General features: G+C 41.3%; 2 protein-coding genes across 5 annotated transcripts in view; both read left to right on the top strand.

Moving 5' to 3' along the window:
* The window catches only part of mybl2a (v-myb avian myeloblastosis viral oncogene homolog-like 2a), a 34,722-nt gene extending 32,973 nt beyond the window's left edge, over window positions 1-1,749 (top strand). For all 3 annotated transcript variants that reach the window (XM_061985550.2, XM_061985552.2, XM_061985551.2), the window contains exon 12: window positions 1,190-1,749. In XM_061985550.2, the coding sequence (XP_061841534.2) occupies window positions 1,190-1,705 (516 nt within the window). In that variant the 3' untranslated portion in view covers window positions 1,706-1,749. The remainder of the gene's footprint in view (window positions 1-1,189) is intronic.
* A 5,482-nt stretch (window positions 1,750-7,231) lies between these two features.
* The window catches only part of nsun5 (NOP2/Sun RNA methyltransferase 5), a 24,467-nt gene continuing 13,921 nt past the window's right edge, over window positions 7,232-17,777 (top strand). Inside the window, exon 1 of one of the 2 annotated variants that reach the window (XM_061985549.2) lies at window positions 7,232-9,060. In XM_061985549.2, coding sequence (XP_061841533.2) covers window positions 8,136-9,060 — 925 coding nt within the window. In that variant the 5' untranslated portion in view covers window positions 7,232-8,135. The remainder of the gene's footprint in view (window positions 9,061-17,777) is intronic. The other variant, XM_061985548.2, reaches the window with a different exon arrangement.

Here is a 17,777-nt window from a genome sequence, read left to right on the forward strand (position 1 = left end):
TTCCCAGTTCTACAATCCCCTAAATGCTCCACATTTTAACCTGATTCCAACCTTTCCTTCATCCACCTACACTACTCTTCACATTTTTCCATCTTAACCCTTTCCCAAAATTCCCAGTTTTCCTGGAATTTCCTCCCCATTGACAATGAATGGGCAGTATACATCCATCCATTTTCTACCGCTTGTCCCGTTTGGGGTCGCGGGGGTTGCTGCATTGGGGCGGAAGGCGGAGTACACCCTGGACAAGTTACCACCTCATCACAGGGCCAACACAGATAGACAACATTCACACACTAGGGACCATTTAGTGTTGCCAATCAGCCAATCCCCAGGTGCATGTCTTTGGAGGTGGGAGGGGCCTATCCCCAGGTGCATGTCTTTGGAGGTGGGAAGGGCCTATCCCCAGGTGCATGTATTTGGAGGTGGGAGGGGCCTATCCCCAGGTGAATGTCTTTGGAGGTAAGAGGAAGCCGGAGTAGAACCCCCGCAGTCACGGGGAGAACATGCAAACTCCACACGAGCTCAGGATCGAACCCAGGACCTTTGTATGATGAGGTAGACACACTAACCCCTCTTCCACCGTGTTGCCCGCGGGCATTATACAATCTACTGCACATCCCACATTTGTCATTCCATTTGAACCCTTCCACCATCCACAACAAAGTCATCAAATCACAAATTGGTTCATTGTTGGCAAACAAAATAAAAATAAGTGTGAAAATGTGTGCATTAAGTCCCAACAATACTATGAGAAGGGCAGGAAATAGTGTGTGTGTTTGGAACCTCCTTCAATGTGTAACTTAACCATAGAGGGCCAGCAGAAAATCCTCTTTCTCAGCTGTAATACACCATGTCCAACTAACAGAAAAGTCTTTCTCAGCTGTAATACATCATGTCCAACTAACAAGACGTCTGGATAAGTTTCTTCACACAAAAAGGAAGACTAAAGTGTATTTTACTTTTATTAAAGAAACATTTATATTTACTTTAGCACTGCTCAATTGTATCTTAGTCTTGTTTTTCATCCCCTTGTGCAGTGTGTTTGTGTCCTCTTCACCTGACTAATATTTCAGTGGGCTGTAGTGGACTTTCCTTCTGGCTTGACAGCAATATTTCCAGACAGAAATGGTGCAAGTGTGTTTAAAGCAACAGGTCACGTGACTGACCTGAGCATGTCCTCCCTGAACAGCCCTTCTGCGAGCAGCTGAAGGAACCCACAGGCTTCCTAACGCCGCCAACAAAGTCTGCGGCGCGCGCGCTGGTGGAAGCTGCCTTGAGGACGCAGGCGGACCCCAAGAGAAGTCCGGAGCCGCTCCAGGAAGCAGCGGCACCCGAGACGCTGCAAGCGACCCCCGCCAGCTGCGACCAGGATCAGGCGGGTGTCAAGCGCAAGACGCCCGCCGACGTCCTGGGCCAGCCCCCCTCCAAGACGCCCAGGTCTGAACTGGACGTGTACCTGGCAGAACCACCCTGCTCTAACGGCTCCACTTTGCTGTACTGGAAGTCTGCAGCTCGATTCCCACACCTGCAGTGCCTTGCCAAAAGGCTGCTGGCGGTGCCCGCCACCTCGGGAGGCTTCGACCGCCTCTGCCCCTTGGCGGCGTGCATTGTGCGCGCCAAACGCCACCGCATGGCGCCTCACACCACCGAGAGACTGCTGCTCTACAAGAACTCCTTCAAGACTCACAGCAGGGGCAAAAAGTAACCACTTTTTTATTTCTTCTCTCAATAAACACACTGATTATTGTCTGCTGCTTCATCAGTCGTCTTATATGCTAACTAACACATGACATATTCATTCATCAACTTCTCTTCTACAACAGTCGTCATACATGCTAACACATGACATTTATTCATCAACTTCTCTTCTACAACAGTAGTCGTACATGCTAACACATATGTCCAGTGACGTGCAGTCACTAGAGGCAGGTGAGGCTAGGGCCTCACCTGCCATCATGGAAAGAAAAAAAATGTAAAAAGAAAACAAATGTATTAAATTGTTATATGTATCCAGTGATTATACTATAAAGTTATTTTCCATTTAACTTCACCAGTTTTAGATTATTTTTATTTAAAATCGCTGAATTTTCACATTTGCCGTTCAAATACTAAGAAGAGACGGTGCGGTTATCAGCAGCCAGTTGAGGCACGTCACTGCGTTGTGCCTCACCATGGATTGCGGACTCGGCTAACTGCTGGCCTGCTGTGCAGTGAGACCGTATTGCTATATGAACTATATTATACATTTCCATAGTTTAGTTAGCTGAGGTATATAATGTACAGTGTATTTTGTCAACAACTGTATGTGTGTAACGTATTTCTTGTACTGAGCGATCATAAAACTGCTGCAAAAGACGCACTGGCTGAGGCTCGCAGTAATCCCGCCTCCTGCACCCCCGCCGTAGAATGCAACCCCTGATGGGAGTGTTATATCAACTAAAGCCCACACTTAAACTTTCCACGTGCAAGATTGAATCTATTTAAAAAAGTTATTTCATAAGAAGCCAAAACGTGCAAAAACAATAATGTTCGTGTTGGAGGAGTTGTGAATGACTGCAGGGCCACAACATTAGGTACACCTGCAGACTGCAGGTGTATCTAATTCACAACTCCTCCAACACGAAAATTATTGTTTTTGCACTTTTTGGCTTCTTATTAAATAACTTTTGTAACCTATTTTATGGGCTTTCCTCTTTGTGATGTTAAGTTCCTGTTATGCGCTGTTATACAGTATATGCCTTGAGCTCTTATTTTGAAGGCGCTAAGAGCGAAAGTGATGACACGTTGGAGTGGAGCGGAGGTTTTTGAAAGAAGGTAAATAAAGTGGTCCTCGTGTAAACTGGAGCCTCCGTGTTTATTTTGTAGTTTCATACAGTATAGGCGACATTTATAAACCCTCGGTTACACTTTTTTAAATAGATTCAATCTTGCACGTGGAAAGTTTAAGTGAGGGCTTTAGTTGATATAACACTCCCGTCAGGGGTGCATTAATCCAGCACAACGGCGGCGCATGGACTTCATTTATAAGTAAAGGTAAGACCATAATAACGTTTTTTTTTATTAAATGTGTTTTTTTGTGTGCTACAGTTTGTATGTGTTAAGTTAAAGTACCAATGATTGTCACACACACACTAGGTGTAATGAAATTTGTCCTCTGCATTTGACCCATCCCCTTGATCACCCCCTGGGAGGTGAGGGGAGCAGTGGGCAGCAGCGGCGCCGCGCCCGGGAATAATTTTTGGTGATTTAACCCCCGATTCCAACCCTTGATGCTGAGTGCCAAGCAGGGAAGAATGCTGGTATGAGCTTTTAAACATAACCCGTTAACTGCTGCCAATCAAATGGTGAATAAGATACTTTTTAGGGTTCATATTTTTGTAAATCTGACTGTGATGAAGTCAGTGCCTCACCAGCCATGAACCTCACCGCACGTCACTGCATATGTCACTGCACATATATTCATATATAATATACTGCACATATATACATATATATAGATATACTGCACATGTATTCATATGTTGTACTGCACATGTATTCATATATGTTATACTGCACATGTATTCATATATGATATATAGCACATATATTCATATATAATGATATACTGCACATATATTCATATATGATATACTGCACATGTATTCTTATATCATGATTTACTGCACATATATTCATATATAATGATATCCTGCACATATATTCATATATGATATACTGCACATGTATTCTTGTATAATGATATACTGCACATGTATTCTTGTATAATGATATACTGCACATGTATTCTTGTATAATGATATACTGCACATGTATTCATATATAATGATATACTGCACATATATTCATATATGATGTACTGCACATGTATTCATATATAATGATATATTGCACATGTATTCATATATGATATACTGCATATGTATTCATATGTAATGATATACTGCACATATATTCATATATAATTATATACTGCACATGTATTCACATATGATATACTGCACATGTATTCATATATAATGATGTACTGCCCTTGTGTTCTTATATTCATATATAATGATATACTACACATACATTCATATATAATGATATACTGCACATATATTCATATATGATATACTGCACATGTATTCTTATATCATGATATACTGCACATATATTCATATATGATATACTGCACATGCATTCTTATATCATGATTTACTGCACATATATTCATATATAATGATATCCTGCACATATATTCATATATGACATACTGCACATGTATTCTTATATAATGATATACTGCACATGTATTCATATACAATGATATACTGCACATATATTTATATATGATATACTGCACATGTATTCATATATAATGATAGACTGCACATATATTCATATATAATTATATACTGCACATGTATTCATATATCATGATATACTGCACATGTATTCATATATAATGATATACTGCACTTGTGTTCTTATATTCATATATAATGATATACTGCACATATATTCATGTATAATGATATACTGCACATATATTCATATATAATGATATACTGAACATATATTCATATATAATGATATACTGCACATATATAATGATATACTGCACATATTCATATATAATGATTTACTGCACATATATTCATGTATAATGATATACTGCACATGTATTCATATATAATGATATACTGCACATATATAATGATATACTGCACACATTTTCATATATAATGATATACTGCACATATATTCATATATAATGATATACTGCACATACAGTATATTCATATATAATGATAGACTGCACATACAGTATATTCATATATAATGATAGACTGCACATATATTTATATATAATGATATACTACACATGTACTCATATATAATGATATACTGCACATATATTCATATACAGGTAAAAGCCAGTAAATTAGAATATTTTGAAAAACTTGATTTATTTCAGTAATTGCATTCAAAAGGTGTAACTTGTACATTATATTTATTCATTGCACACAGACTGATGCATTCAAATGTTTATTTCATTTAATTTTGATGATTTGAAGTGGCAACAAATGAAAATCCAAAATTCCGTGTGTCACAAAATTAGAATATTACTTAAGGCTAATACAAAAAAGGGATTTTTTGAAATGTTGGCCAACTGAAAAGTATGAAAATGAAAAATATGAGCATGTACAATACTCAATACTTGGTTGGAGCTCCTTTTGCCTCAATTACTGCGTTAATGCGGCGTGGCATGGAGTCGATGAGTTTCTGACACTGCTCAGGTGTTATGAGAGCCCAGGTTGCTCTGATAGTGGCCTTCAACTCTTCTGCGTTTTTGGGTCTGGCATTCTGCATCTTCCTTTTCACAATACCCCACAGATTTTCTATGGGGCTAAGGTCAGGGGAGTTGGCGGGCCAATTTAGAGCAGAAATACCATGGTCCGTAAACCAGGCACGGGTAGATTTTGCGCTGTGTGCAGGCGCCAAGTCCTGTTGGAACTTGAAATCTCCATCTCCATAGAGCAGGTCAGCAGCAGGAAGCATGAAGTGCTCTAAAACTTGCTGGTAGACGGCTGCGTTGACCCTGGATCTCAGGAAACAGAGTGGACCGACACCAGCAGATGACATGGCACCCCAAACCATCACCCAACCATGCAAATTTTGCATTTCCTTTGGAAATCGAGGTCCCAGGAGAGGCACAGGATCCACGTTGCCTGAAGTCTAGTGTAAAGTTTCCACCATCAGTGATGGTTTGGGGTGCCATGTCATCTGCTGGTGTCGGTCCACTCTGTTTCCTGAGATCCAGGGTCAACGCAGCCGTCTACCAGCAAGTTTTAGAGCACTTCATGCTTCCTGCTGCTGACCTGCTCTATGGAGATGGAGATTTCAAGTTCCAACAGGACTTGGCGCCTGCACACAGCGCAAAATCTACCCGTGCCTGGTTTACGGACCATGGTATTTCTGTTCTAAATTGGCCCGCCAACTCCCCTGACCTTAGCCCCATAGAAAATCTGTGGGGTATTGTGAAAAGGAAGATGCAGAATGCCAGACCCAAAAACGCAGAAGAGTTGAAGGCCACTATCAGAGCAACCTGGGCTCTCATAACACCTGAGCAGTGCCAGAAACTCATCGACTCCATGCCACGCCGCATTAACGCAGTAATTGAGGCAAAAGGAGCTCCAACCAAGTATTGAGTATTGTACATGCTCATATTTTTCATTTTCATACTTTTCAGTTGGCCAACATTTCAAAAAATCCCTTTTTTGTATTAGCCTTAAGTAATATTCTAATTTTGTGACACACGGAATTTTGGATTTTCATTTGTTGCCACTTCAAATCATCAAAATTAAATGAAATAAACATTTGAATGCATCAGTCTGTGTGCAATGAATAAATATAATGTACAAGTTACACCTTTTGAATGCAATTACTGAAATAAATCAAGTTTTTCAAAATATTCTAATTTACTGGCTTTTACCTGTATAATGAAGGCGGTGTACACCCTGAACAAGGAAGGCGGGGTAGACCCTGGACAAGGAAGGTGGCGTACACCCTGGACAAGGAAGGCGGGGTAGACCCCGGACAAGGAAGGCGGTGTAGACCCCCGGACAAGGAAGGCGGGGTAGACCCCGGACAAGGAAGGCGGGGTAGACCCCGGACAAGTCGCCACCTCATCACAAAGCCAACACAGATGGTCTTTCTTTATTCCACCAAATGCAACAATCTCAATCTTTTTTCTTAATGATTTTGTTTAACATTTTTATTAGAACGAGCTCAATCTTTTTTCGTAATGATTATTTGTTCAATATTTTTATTAGAACGAGCTCAATCTTTTTTCGTAATGATTTTGTTTAATATTTTTATTAGAACGAGCTCAATCTTTTTTCTTAATGATTTTGTTTAATATTTTTATTAGAACGAGCTCAATCTTTTTTCATAATGATTATTTGTTCAATATTTTCGTTTCAACGAGCTCAACCCCCGGGAGTCGCTCGCTTTCTCTCTTTCCGGTAACAATCGCACGACCTCCACCCAATAATTGACGTCACTTCCCATCCTTGTCCCGGAAGTCCCGCCCCCATTGATTGATTGATTGAAACTTTTATTAGTAGATTGCACAGTACAATACATATTCTGTACGATTGGCCACTAAATGGTAACACCGGAATACGTTTTTCAACTTGTTTAAGTCGGGGTCCACGTATATCAATTCATGGTAACAAAGCCATTGGCTGAAACCCGTAGTCTGTGCCATAATAGAATATACATTAATTTATGTATGTGTGTTGTTTAAAATACTAAAGGTGCACCGCCATCAAACTAAAAAAAAAGAACGTTATCGAAAATAATTCAGCTTGAACAATTTGGAATGATTAGCCGGACGCATCAATGACGTCAGACACCGGAGGATTAACTTCCGGGTTGACGGCGAGACCTTCCACGCACGTGTCAACGCGCAACATGTTGGATTTTGTTACAAAGTCGTTTATTGTTTATTCCTGAACGCAAACATCTGAAGGAGTTATGTCTCCAAAAGGCAGCGAGGACGTGTTGTTGTTTACTCGCTAGCCAGTTAGCATAGCCAAGCAGCTAGCTGGGTGTAGTTAGCATAGCCAAGCAGCTAGCCGGGTGTAGTTAGCATAGCCAAGCAGCTAGCCGGGTGTTGTTAGCATAGCCAAGCAGCTAGCCGGGTGTAGTTAGCATAGCCAAGCAGCTAGCCGGGTGTTGTTAGCATAGCCAAGCAGCTAGCCGGGTGTAGTTACCATAGCCAAGCAGCTAACCGGGTATATTTAGCATAGCCAAGAAGCTAGCTGGGTGTTGTTAGCATAGCCAAGCAGCTAGCCGGTTGTAGTTAGCATAGCCAAGCAGCTAGCTGGGTGTAGTTGGCATTGCCAAGCAGCTAGCCGGGTGTAGTTAGCATAGCCAAGCAGCTAGCTGGGTGAAGTTAGCATAGCCAAGCAGCTAGCTGGGTGTAGTTAGCATAGCCAAGCAGCTAGCCGGGTGTAGTTAGCATAGCCAAGCAGCTAGCCGGGTGTAGTTAGCATAGCCAAGCAGCTAGCCGGGTGTAGTTAGCATAGCTAGCAGCTATCTGGGTGTAGTTAGCATAGCCAAGCAGCTAGCTGTGTGTAACCATGGCGCTGTACGCCAAGGCGGCAGAGATCCTGGAGAAGGTGGAGCAGCATCAAGGCGCGGTCAAGACGCTGGTGTACGCCAGCAAGTTCAGCAACATCAAGCAGCTCTTCGCTCTGGTGTGTGAGACCAGGAAGTTCTCGGCCGTCCTGCAGGAGATCATCCTGGCCTCCAAGCTGCTGAAGAGCACCAAGATGAAGATGCACCTGGCCAAGGTGCTGGTCTACGACCTGCTCCTGGGCCAGGGCCTCAAGTGCGGCGGCTCCTGGAAGGCGCTGATGATGAAGCAGCGCTCCCGGCTGCAGGCCGAGCTGGCCCGCATGAAGGTCCGGCAGAAGGTGAGCAGGAACGAGGACTTGCTGGCCAGCAGCACCAGGCAGTCCGAAGGAGACCTGCTGCCCAGGTACGTGCGTGTCAACACCCTGAAGACCACGGTGGAGGACGCCGTGGACTACCTAAAAAGGGAGGGCTTCTCCTACCGGGGTGAGGCCTCCACACTAGATGAGCTCACCTTGAAGGGCCGGGAGTTTGTGAAGGACCTCCACCTGCCCCAGCTGCTGGTCTTCCCGCCCAAGACGGACTTCCACCAGCACTTCCTGTACAAGGCGGGACACCTCATCCTGCAGGACAAAGCCAGCTGCCTGCCCGCCTTCCTCCTGGACGTGGCGCCCGGCAGTCACGTCATCGACGCCTGCGCCGCCCCCGGCAACAAGAGCAGCCAGCTGGCCGCCGCCATGGAGAACCGGGGCAAGCTGTTTGCCTTCGACCTGGACGCCAAGCGCCTGTCCACCATGGCCACCTTGCTGCTGCGAGCAGGTGTCACCTGCCAACACCTGGCACACCAGGACTTCCTGCAGGTGGACAGCCAAGCTGACATCTACCGGGAAGTGGACTACATCCTGCTGGACCCTTCCTGCAGCGGCTCTGGTCAGTACTCTAAATACTTCTATCTCATTCTAAATACTTCTTATTCATTCTAAATACTTATATTATATACATAAAGTACACAAGGAAGACACATATTGTTGTCTCACACATTTCAACAATATGTGTCTTCATGCAGACACTCTAACCTTTTTCAACAACTTTTTCACTACAGAGGGGCCCGGGGCCCAGTCTAACATCAACACTAACTTAAGCCCCGTTTACACCAGGGTAAATCCCACCTAACCTTATCCGTGTCCACACACACAACAATGCCACCGTTTAAGACCCCCTCCCCCATCCGCCCACCGGCACAACACTACCTAGTACGCCTGCACACATCATAGTCACCTCCAGTGTTGCTCTGTGTGCACATTCTTAAATTTAACTTCCATCCATTTTCTACCGCTTGTTCCTTTCGGGGTCACAGGGGTTGCTGCAGCCTACCTCAGCTGCATTGGGGTGGGAGGCGGGGTACACCCTGGACAAGTCATCACCTCATCTGGACAATATCCAGTGTTGTGGTATTTCAATGAACTAGAATCCAGTGTGACTATTCACACCTGAGACATCATACATGAATCACATCTTTATTAGACACGTAAACAATGTGATAAATAACATTTTACATCAATCAAACTAGGGCTCTAGATATCTGGTCAGGACACTACTCACTCTTTTGCCTTCACCTTCATTGTCCATTCCTTTTTGGTGACTTTATATACTCTGGACCTAGACGTTGAGTCCGTGACATACATGGCGGACAATAACTGATACAGTCTGCTTTGCCAGTCCAAAAGTATTCGCTGTTTTCCTCGACGGCCAGGTAATACAAAGCACACACTACCTTTTTTTTATCACAGGTCTTTCTGACGTCACTTCCTGTGTGGGGCGCGGTCTTTGACGTCACGTCCTGTGTGGGGCGAGGTCTTTCTGGCGTCACTTCCTGTGTGGGGCACGGTCTTTCTGGCGTCACTTCCTGTGTGGGGCGCGGTCTTTCTGGCGTCACTTCCTGTGTGGGGCGCGGCCTTTCTGGCGTCACTTCTTGTGTGGGGCGAGGTCTTTCTCGCGTCACCTCCTGTGTGGGCCGCGGTCTTTCTGGCGTCACTTCCTGTGTGGGCGCGGTCTTTTTGGCGTCACTTCCTCTCCGAACTCAGTTTGTAAAGGATCAATGAGTCCATACAAAGCTAAGAGCTGGAGATTCAAGAAGTACACGGCGCACTTACCCGTGTAAAAATGTCAGAGGAGGGTTACCTTAAACGCTGGTTTAGTGTGGCTGACATGGGGCTTAGGCTAAATACTTACCGTATTTTCCGCACTATAAGGCGCACCGGATTATTAGCCGCACCTTCAATGAATTACATCTTTCATAACTTTGTCCACCAATAAGCCGCCCCGGATTATAAGCCGCGCCTACGCTGCGCTAAAGGGAATGTCAAAAAAACAGTCAGATAGTTCAGTCAAACTTTAATAATATATTGAAAACCAGCGTTCTAACAACTCTGTCCCAAAATGTACGCAAATGTGCAATCACAAACATAGTAAAATTCAAAATGGTGTAGAGCAATAGCAACATAATGTTGCTCGAACGTTAATGTCACAACACACAAAATAAACATAGCGCTCACCTTCTGAAGTTATTCTTCATTCGTAAATCCTTCGAATTCTTCGTCTTCGGTGTCCGAATTGAAAAGTTGCGCAAGCGTGGGATCCAAAATGGCCGGTTCCGTCTCGTCGAAGTCATCGGAGTCAGTGTCGCTGTTGTTCTGTGAATCCTGCCTTCCGGAAAGCTCGGACCACAGTTGTGACCGAAATATCTGCCCAGGCATTTACGATCCACTGGCAAATGTTGGCGTATGTCGTCCGGCGCTGTCTGCCCGTCTTAGTGAAGGTGTGTTCGCCTTCGGAGCTGTGTGAAAAAAGCCACCCGGCCTCTTCGCGTAAACTTCCCTTAACCACTCGCTCATCTTTTCTTCATCCATCCATCCCTTCGAGTTAGCTTTTATGATGACGCCGGCTGGAAAGGTCTCTTTTGGCAAGGTCTTCCTTTTGAATATCACCATGGGTGGAAGTTAGCATGGCAAGCTAGAACCACAGTGAAGGATGACTTCTCATTCCCTGTGGTGCGAATATTCACCGTACGTGCTCCCGTTCCACAGTGCGGTTCACAGGAATATCAGTTGCTGTGAAATACGGTAGTAATCCGTGTGCGGATGGAGAGATTGCGTCTTTTTATGAACCGGATCCTTGTCGCTTAGTAGGAGCCATTTTGTGGTCTTTACAGATGTAAACAGGAAATGAAACGTACGGTGATATCCGCGCGTTTTTTCTTCTTCTTCCGGGGGCGGGTGGTTGCTTACAGTAGAAGAAGAAGCGCTTCCTGTTCTATGGGGGCGGGTGCTTTCCTTGGCGGTTGCTTGCGTAGAAGAAGAAGCGCTTCCTGTTCTACCGGGAAAAAAGATGGCGGCTGTTTACCGAAGTTGCGAGATCGAAACTTTATGAAAATGAATCGTAATAAAGCGCACCGGGTTATAAGGCGCACTGTCAGCTTTTGAGAAAATGTGTGGTTTTTAGGTGCGCCTTATAGTGCGGAAAATACGGTATTAGTTTAAGGCAGTGGTTCTCAACCTTTTTTCAGTGATGTACCCCCTGTGAACATTTTTTTAATTCAAGTACCCCCTAATCAGAGCTAAGCATTTTTGGTTGAAAAAAAGAGATAAAGAAGTAAAATACAGCACTATGTTATCAGTTTCTGATTTATTAAATTGTATAACAGTGCAAAATATTGCTCGTTTGTAGTGGTCTTTCTTGAACTATTTGGAATAAAAGATATACAAATAACTAAAAACTTGTTGAAAAATAAACAAGTGATTCAATTATAAATAAAGATTTCTACACATAGAAGTAATCATCAACTTAAAGTGCCCTCTTTGGGGATTGTAATAGAGATCCATCTGGATTCATGAACTTAATTCTAAACATTTCTTCGCAAAAAAATAAATCTTTAACATCAATATTTATGGAACATGTCCACAAAAAAATCTATCTGTCAACACTGAATATTGCATTGTTGCATTTCTTTTCACAGTTCTTTTTGACAGACATTTTAGTGAGGGTCAAACCATCATGGAATGGGGGAAACCCTGGGTTTATGGTAATGAATGGAATAGCCTACTTGATTTGATGTTCAGTTTATGAACTTACATTCATATTTTGTTGAAGTATTATTCAATAAATATATTTATAAAGGATTTTTGAATTATTGCTATTTTTAGAATATGTAAAAAAAAATCTCAAGTACCCCCAGGGGTACGCGTACCCCCATTTGAGAACCACTGGTTTAAGGGGTTAAACCACTTAGTGTAGACATGGTCTTAGTCATCTTACTCTTGATTTTAAACGTAATCAATAATTATATCTAACTTTCTTACATTTAAAAACCTCGTCAAATGATATAAAAACCTACAAATATGATTGAGGCTTATCTTATGCTGATTCTGAAAATAACAATTCATCAAAAGAAGGGGCTGATAAAACATTAATTTACATAGAATTATGCATTCCCCAAAAACATTTTAATCAAATGGATAATAAGAAATATTAATATATTAGTTTTTTAAACTGTCATAAAAATTTAGGTGCAAATGAAAATACACTTTCACCACTTTAGTCATAATTTTTGCACTTAATAAACTTCTCTATGACTTTAGCTCCAGACTTCTTGTTTGTTTGATGTTGTCATTACTGCCACAGGTGGTGTAAAAGTGTATTACCCCTGTGTACTTGTGTGATGTTGTCATGACTGCCACAGGTGGTGTAAAAGTGTATTACACGTGAGTACTTGTGTGATGTTGTCATTACTGCCACAAGTGGTGTAAACGTGTATTACACCTGAGTACTTGTGTGATGTTGTCATGACTGCCACAGGTGGTGTAAAAGTGTATTACACCTGAGTACTTGTGTGATGTTGTCATTACTGCCACAAGTGGTGGGTAAGTGTTAGGGATGTCCCGATCCAGGTTTTTGCACTTCCGATCCGATACCGATATTGTTTTTGCACTTCCGATCCGATACCGATACTGACCGATACCGATACTGACCGATCCTGGCCTATCCGAGCATGTATTAAAGTTTAAAGTTATTTAGCCTAGTTGTCAGAATCATGTTGAAAAGGGTTTTAGTACTCTTGATAACAACTAGCTAGCTGAATTAGGGGAGTTTGAAAAATACACAATGGTTGGTAACAAGAAACTGACCTGTTTATTCAAGGATAAACACAAAATAGACAAAATTATACATGACAAACAGAAATGGCATCATTGAACTAGGGCTGGGCGATATGGCCTTTTTTTAATATTGCGATATTTTAAGGCCATAATGCGATACACGATATATATCTCGATATTTTGCCTTAGCCTTGAATGAACACTTATTGCATATAATCACAGCATTATGATGATTCTATGTGATTTGATTGATTGATTGAGACTTTTATTAGTAGGTTGCACAGTGAAGTACATATTCCGTACAATTGACCACTAAATGGTAACACCCGGATAAGTTTTTCAACTTGTTTAAGTCGGGTCCACTTAAATTGATTCATGATACAGATATATACTATCATCATAATACAGTCATCACACAAGATAATCACATTGAATTATTTACATTATTTATAATCCGGGGTGTGGAGGGGGGCGCCGGATGTAAGTGTCAAAAAGACAGCCAAAAGAGTTTGATATGAGAATAAATCTAAAGTTAAAATATAGGGTAGAAATGCACCCATTTGCAGGAAATGTAGTCTTGATTTTCAAAATTTTCTTTCAAGGCTTGCATGTCTACATTAAAACATTCTTCTTCATACTGCATTAATATATGCTACTTTTAAACTTTCATGCAGAGAAGAAAATCACAACTAAAAAAATCTCAAATTTTTTCATACGGTGTTGATGTGGAAATTTTTGCCTCGGCATTTTGATGTTGTGGGCGTGTGGCACCGCATGGAGATAAGCGTCTCGACAGACGTTACAATATTTGAACAATGATGACGAAAACTGTTTTCTCTGTCGTGTCCGTGTGTCGAAAATTGTTATGCGCTTATTTTTTTATTTGATTTTGTGCGTGGCATATAATTGCTATGCGCACAGGACGCTTGGGCAGTGCACAATTGCACAGGCGCGCACCTGAGAGGGAGCGTTGCTCGCACGGCTGCGCTACCATCACAGCTAACGTTAGCCATGCTGCTACCTCTCTGCTGGGAGAGGGCGTATACGTATGTGACGTATGACGTGACAGTATGTGACGTATGACGTGACAGTATGTGACGTGTGTAAGAAGGTGCGCTTGCTGTCTGTGAGAAGGAGACACAGGAAAGAGTGACAAGAGCCTGTCGTGTAATGCCAGCAGCTAAAAGCAACTGCGTGAGAATCCACAGACCTGTGGATGTGTTGAAGGTGTGCTGGAAAATGCGGAACGGAAATTAGGGAGCAGCAGAAAAGTGGAATGTATTATTTAAATCGGTGCGTTGGAAAACACGGACCGGAGTTTTTTTTTTTAACTGGATCTGGATCGGCATTTTCCCATGCCTTGCCGATACGCATTTTTTGGCAAATATCGGCGGCCGAGCCGATCCAAATATCGGATCGGGACATCCCTAGTATGTGTATTACACCTGAGTACCATATGGACCACGGCTGAGAAAAATATTTTTTGTCAGCCACCTCGGAGACACTCTGGCCCTATGGTTAAAAACACATGATGCTCTAAAACTGAAGAAATAAAACTATACAGTGTTTATAATGTCGTCATAATAATGCAAGCAACCATTTAAAAGGATTGACACTTGTATTTCTCATTACTGTTGAATTGTTTACCGTTGTACTGCAATTGGAAGGTAAAATAACTTAATAAATAAACAAAAATATAAAATGTTTGTAGGCAAAAATTTTACTGAAATATTGAACATCTTAAAGTGTATTTTTTCCCAGTTGGAAAAATTAGGTCAGGTTGTTTTTCTTGAAACATTCCTGCAGACATTTGCTTTGTCATCATATTTTTTCCTCTTAATTTGTGTTACTTTGTGTAACTACTCCATCTGTTTGTCTTGCTTCCTGTGTGTGTCTTGCTCTCCGCCCACCAACACAAAGATTGTGAATGACCAAGAGGAGGACTTAATTTACTGGCAAATAAACCTGGTCAGGTGCTGGGAGCCATGCAGAGGAGACCTCTTTTTCCCTGTTCCACAAAAAAAATCACTGACGTAACAATGTATCCATGCACAAAGTAGGGTTGGGCGATATATGGAATATACTGGATATATAGCGGGTTTGACTTTTGTGATGTAGAAAATTACTATATGGTGATATTGGATTATACGTTCTCACACAGTTGCTTTTAGCTGCAGGCTTTTCTAACTCTTTCTTGTCTCTCACCTGTCTTCTCACAGAGACATTAAACAAGCGCACCTTCTTACATACGTCACATAATGTCGTGCGTGCAACGTCATACGCCCTCACCCAGCAGAGAGGTAGCGGCATGGGTAATGTTAGCTGTGGTGCTAGCGGAGCAGTGCAAGTGGTAATACAAGAGAAAGAAGGTGCCAATCATCTGGTAACAAATGGAGGAAACATTAATTCCCAAGAAAAACAGCAGGGGTCCATCGTTTGGCAGTGGTTTGGCTTCAAGCGGGAAGATGTTGAACAGAGAACAGTAATATGTCATGTATGCGGCAAAAGCCTTGCTACAAAAAGTAGCAGCACTGCTAATTTGTAGCATCATTTGAAAAGTCACCAGCTAGAGAATGAAGAGTGCTTGAAACTCCGCATGTCAACATCTCCGCCGGTGCCACACCCACAAAATGCCCAAACAACCAGCACTGACCCAATTGAGCCTGAAGTCTTCCATTTCCAGATCAACACCGTACGAAACAAATACGGTAGTCAACAACAGAAGGAGATAATGTCCGCAGGAACCTACCACATAGTGAAGGACATACACTATTTGATTTCCTATTATGCAGCTAATTTTTATTTGACACTTATTGAAATATCTTGTGTGACATCATGCACAAAAGTGCACTTTATTAGTTTTTAACAATAAAACTAATAAAGTTTAAGTGCACAAAAGTGCACTTAATTTGTTTTTAACTATTGTAGTGACATCATTCACAAAAGTGTACTTTATTTGTTTTAAACTATTGTAGTGACATCATTCACAAAAGTGCACTTTATTAACTTTAAACTATTGTAGTGACATCATGCACAAAAGTGCACTTTATTTGTTTTTAACTATTGTAGTGACATCATGCACAAAAGTGCACAAATAGCTTGTTTTAAAAGCTATGACAATCTTGCACTTTCTGTTTTGAAATGACATGAATGTTTGTGCCACTGCTTAATAACTGTTTAATAAATACACTTTTGCTAAATTGACTTAGTCTGCATGAAAGTTTAAAAGTAGCATATATGAATGCAGTATGAAGAAGTGTGTTTTAATGTAGACACAGAATAATCATACTGCTGTGATTATATGCATCAAGTGTTCATTCAAGGCTAAGGCAAAATATCGAGATATATATGGTGTATCCTGACATGGACTAAACATATCCACATACATATGGTGTATCCTGACATGGACTAAACATATCTACATATATATGGTGTATCGTCATATGGAATAAACTAGGGCTGCAACAACTAATCAATTAAATCGGTTAAAATCGATTATAAAAATAGTTGCCGATTAATTTAGTCATCGATTCGTTGGATCTATGCTATGCGCAGAGGCTTTTTATTTTTTTATTTTTTTTATGAAAACATTTTTTTATTTATTTTTTTAATAAACCTTTATTTATAAACTGCAACATTTACAAACAGCTGAGAAACAATAATCAAAATAAGTATGGTGCCAGTTCGCTGTTTTTTTCCCCAATAAAATACTGGATAGGATAGAAATGTAGTTTGTCTCTTTTATCCGATTATTAATCGATTAATCGAAGTAATAATCGACAGATTAATCGATTATCAAATTAATCGTTAGTTGCAGCCCTAGACTAAACATATCCACATATATATGGTGTATCCTGACATGGACTAAACATATCCACATATATATGGTGTATCCTGACATGGACTAAACATATCCACATACGTATATATGGTGTATCCTTAAATGGACTAAACATATCCACATATTTATGGTGTATCGTCACATGGAATAAACATATCCACATACTGTATATATGGTGTATCGTCTCATGGAATAAACATATCTACATATATATGGCGTATCCTGACATGGACTAAACATATCCACATATATATGGTGTACCGTCACATGGCCTAAACATATCCACATATATATGGTGTATCGTCACATGGACTGAACATATCCACATATATATGGTGTATCCTGACATGAACTAAATATATCCACATATATATGGTGTATCCTGCCTGACATGGACTAAACATATCCACATATACAAACCCCGTTTCCATATGAGTTGGGAAATTTTGTTAGATGTAAATATAAATGGAATACAATGATTTGCAAATCATTTTCAACCCATATTCAGTTGAATATGCTACAAAGACAACATATTTAATGTTCAAACTGATAAACACCCCTTTGTCCACAACTGCGTGAGCAAATAGTCAAACAGTTTAAGAACAACGTTTCTCAAAGTGCAATTGCAAAAAATTTAGGGATTTCAACATCTA

The sequence above is a fragment of the Nerophis lumbriciformis genome, linkage group LG23 (genome assembly GCF_033978685.3).
Source record: "Nerophis lumbriciformis linkage group LG23, RoL_Nlum_v2.1, whole genome shotgun sequence".
Taxonomy (NCBI): Eukaryota; Metazoa; Chordata; class Actinopteri; order Syngnathiformes; family Syngnathidae; genus Nerophis; species Nerophis lumbriciformis.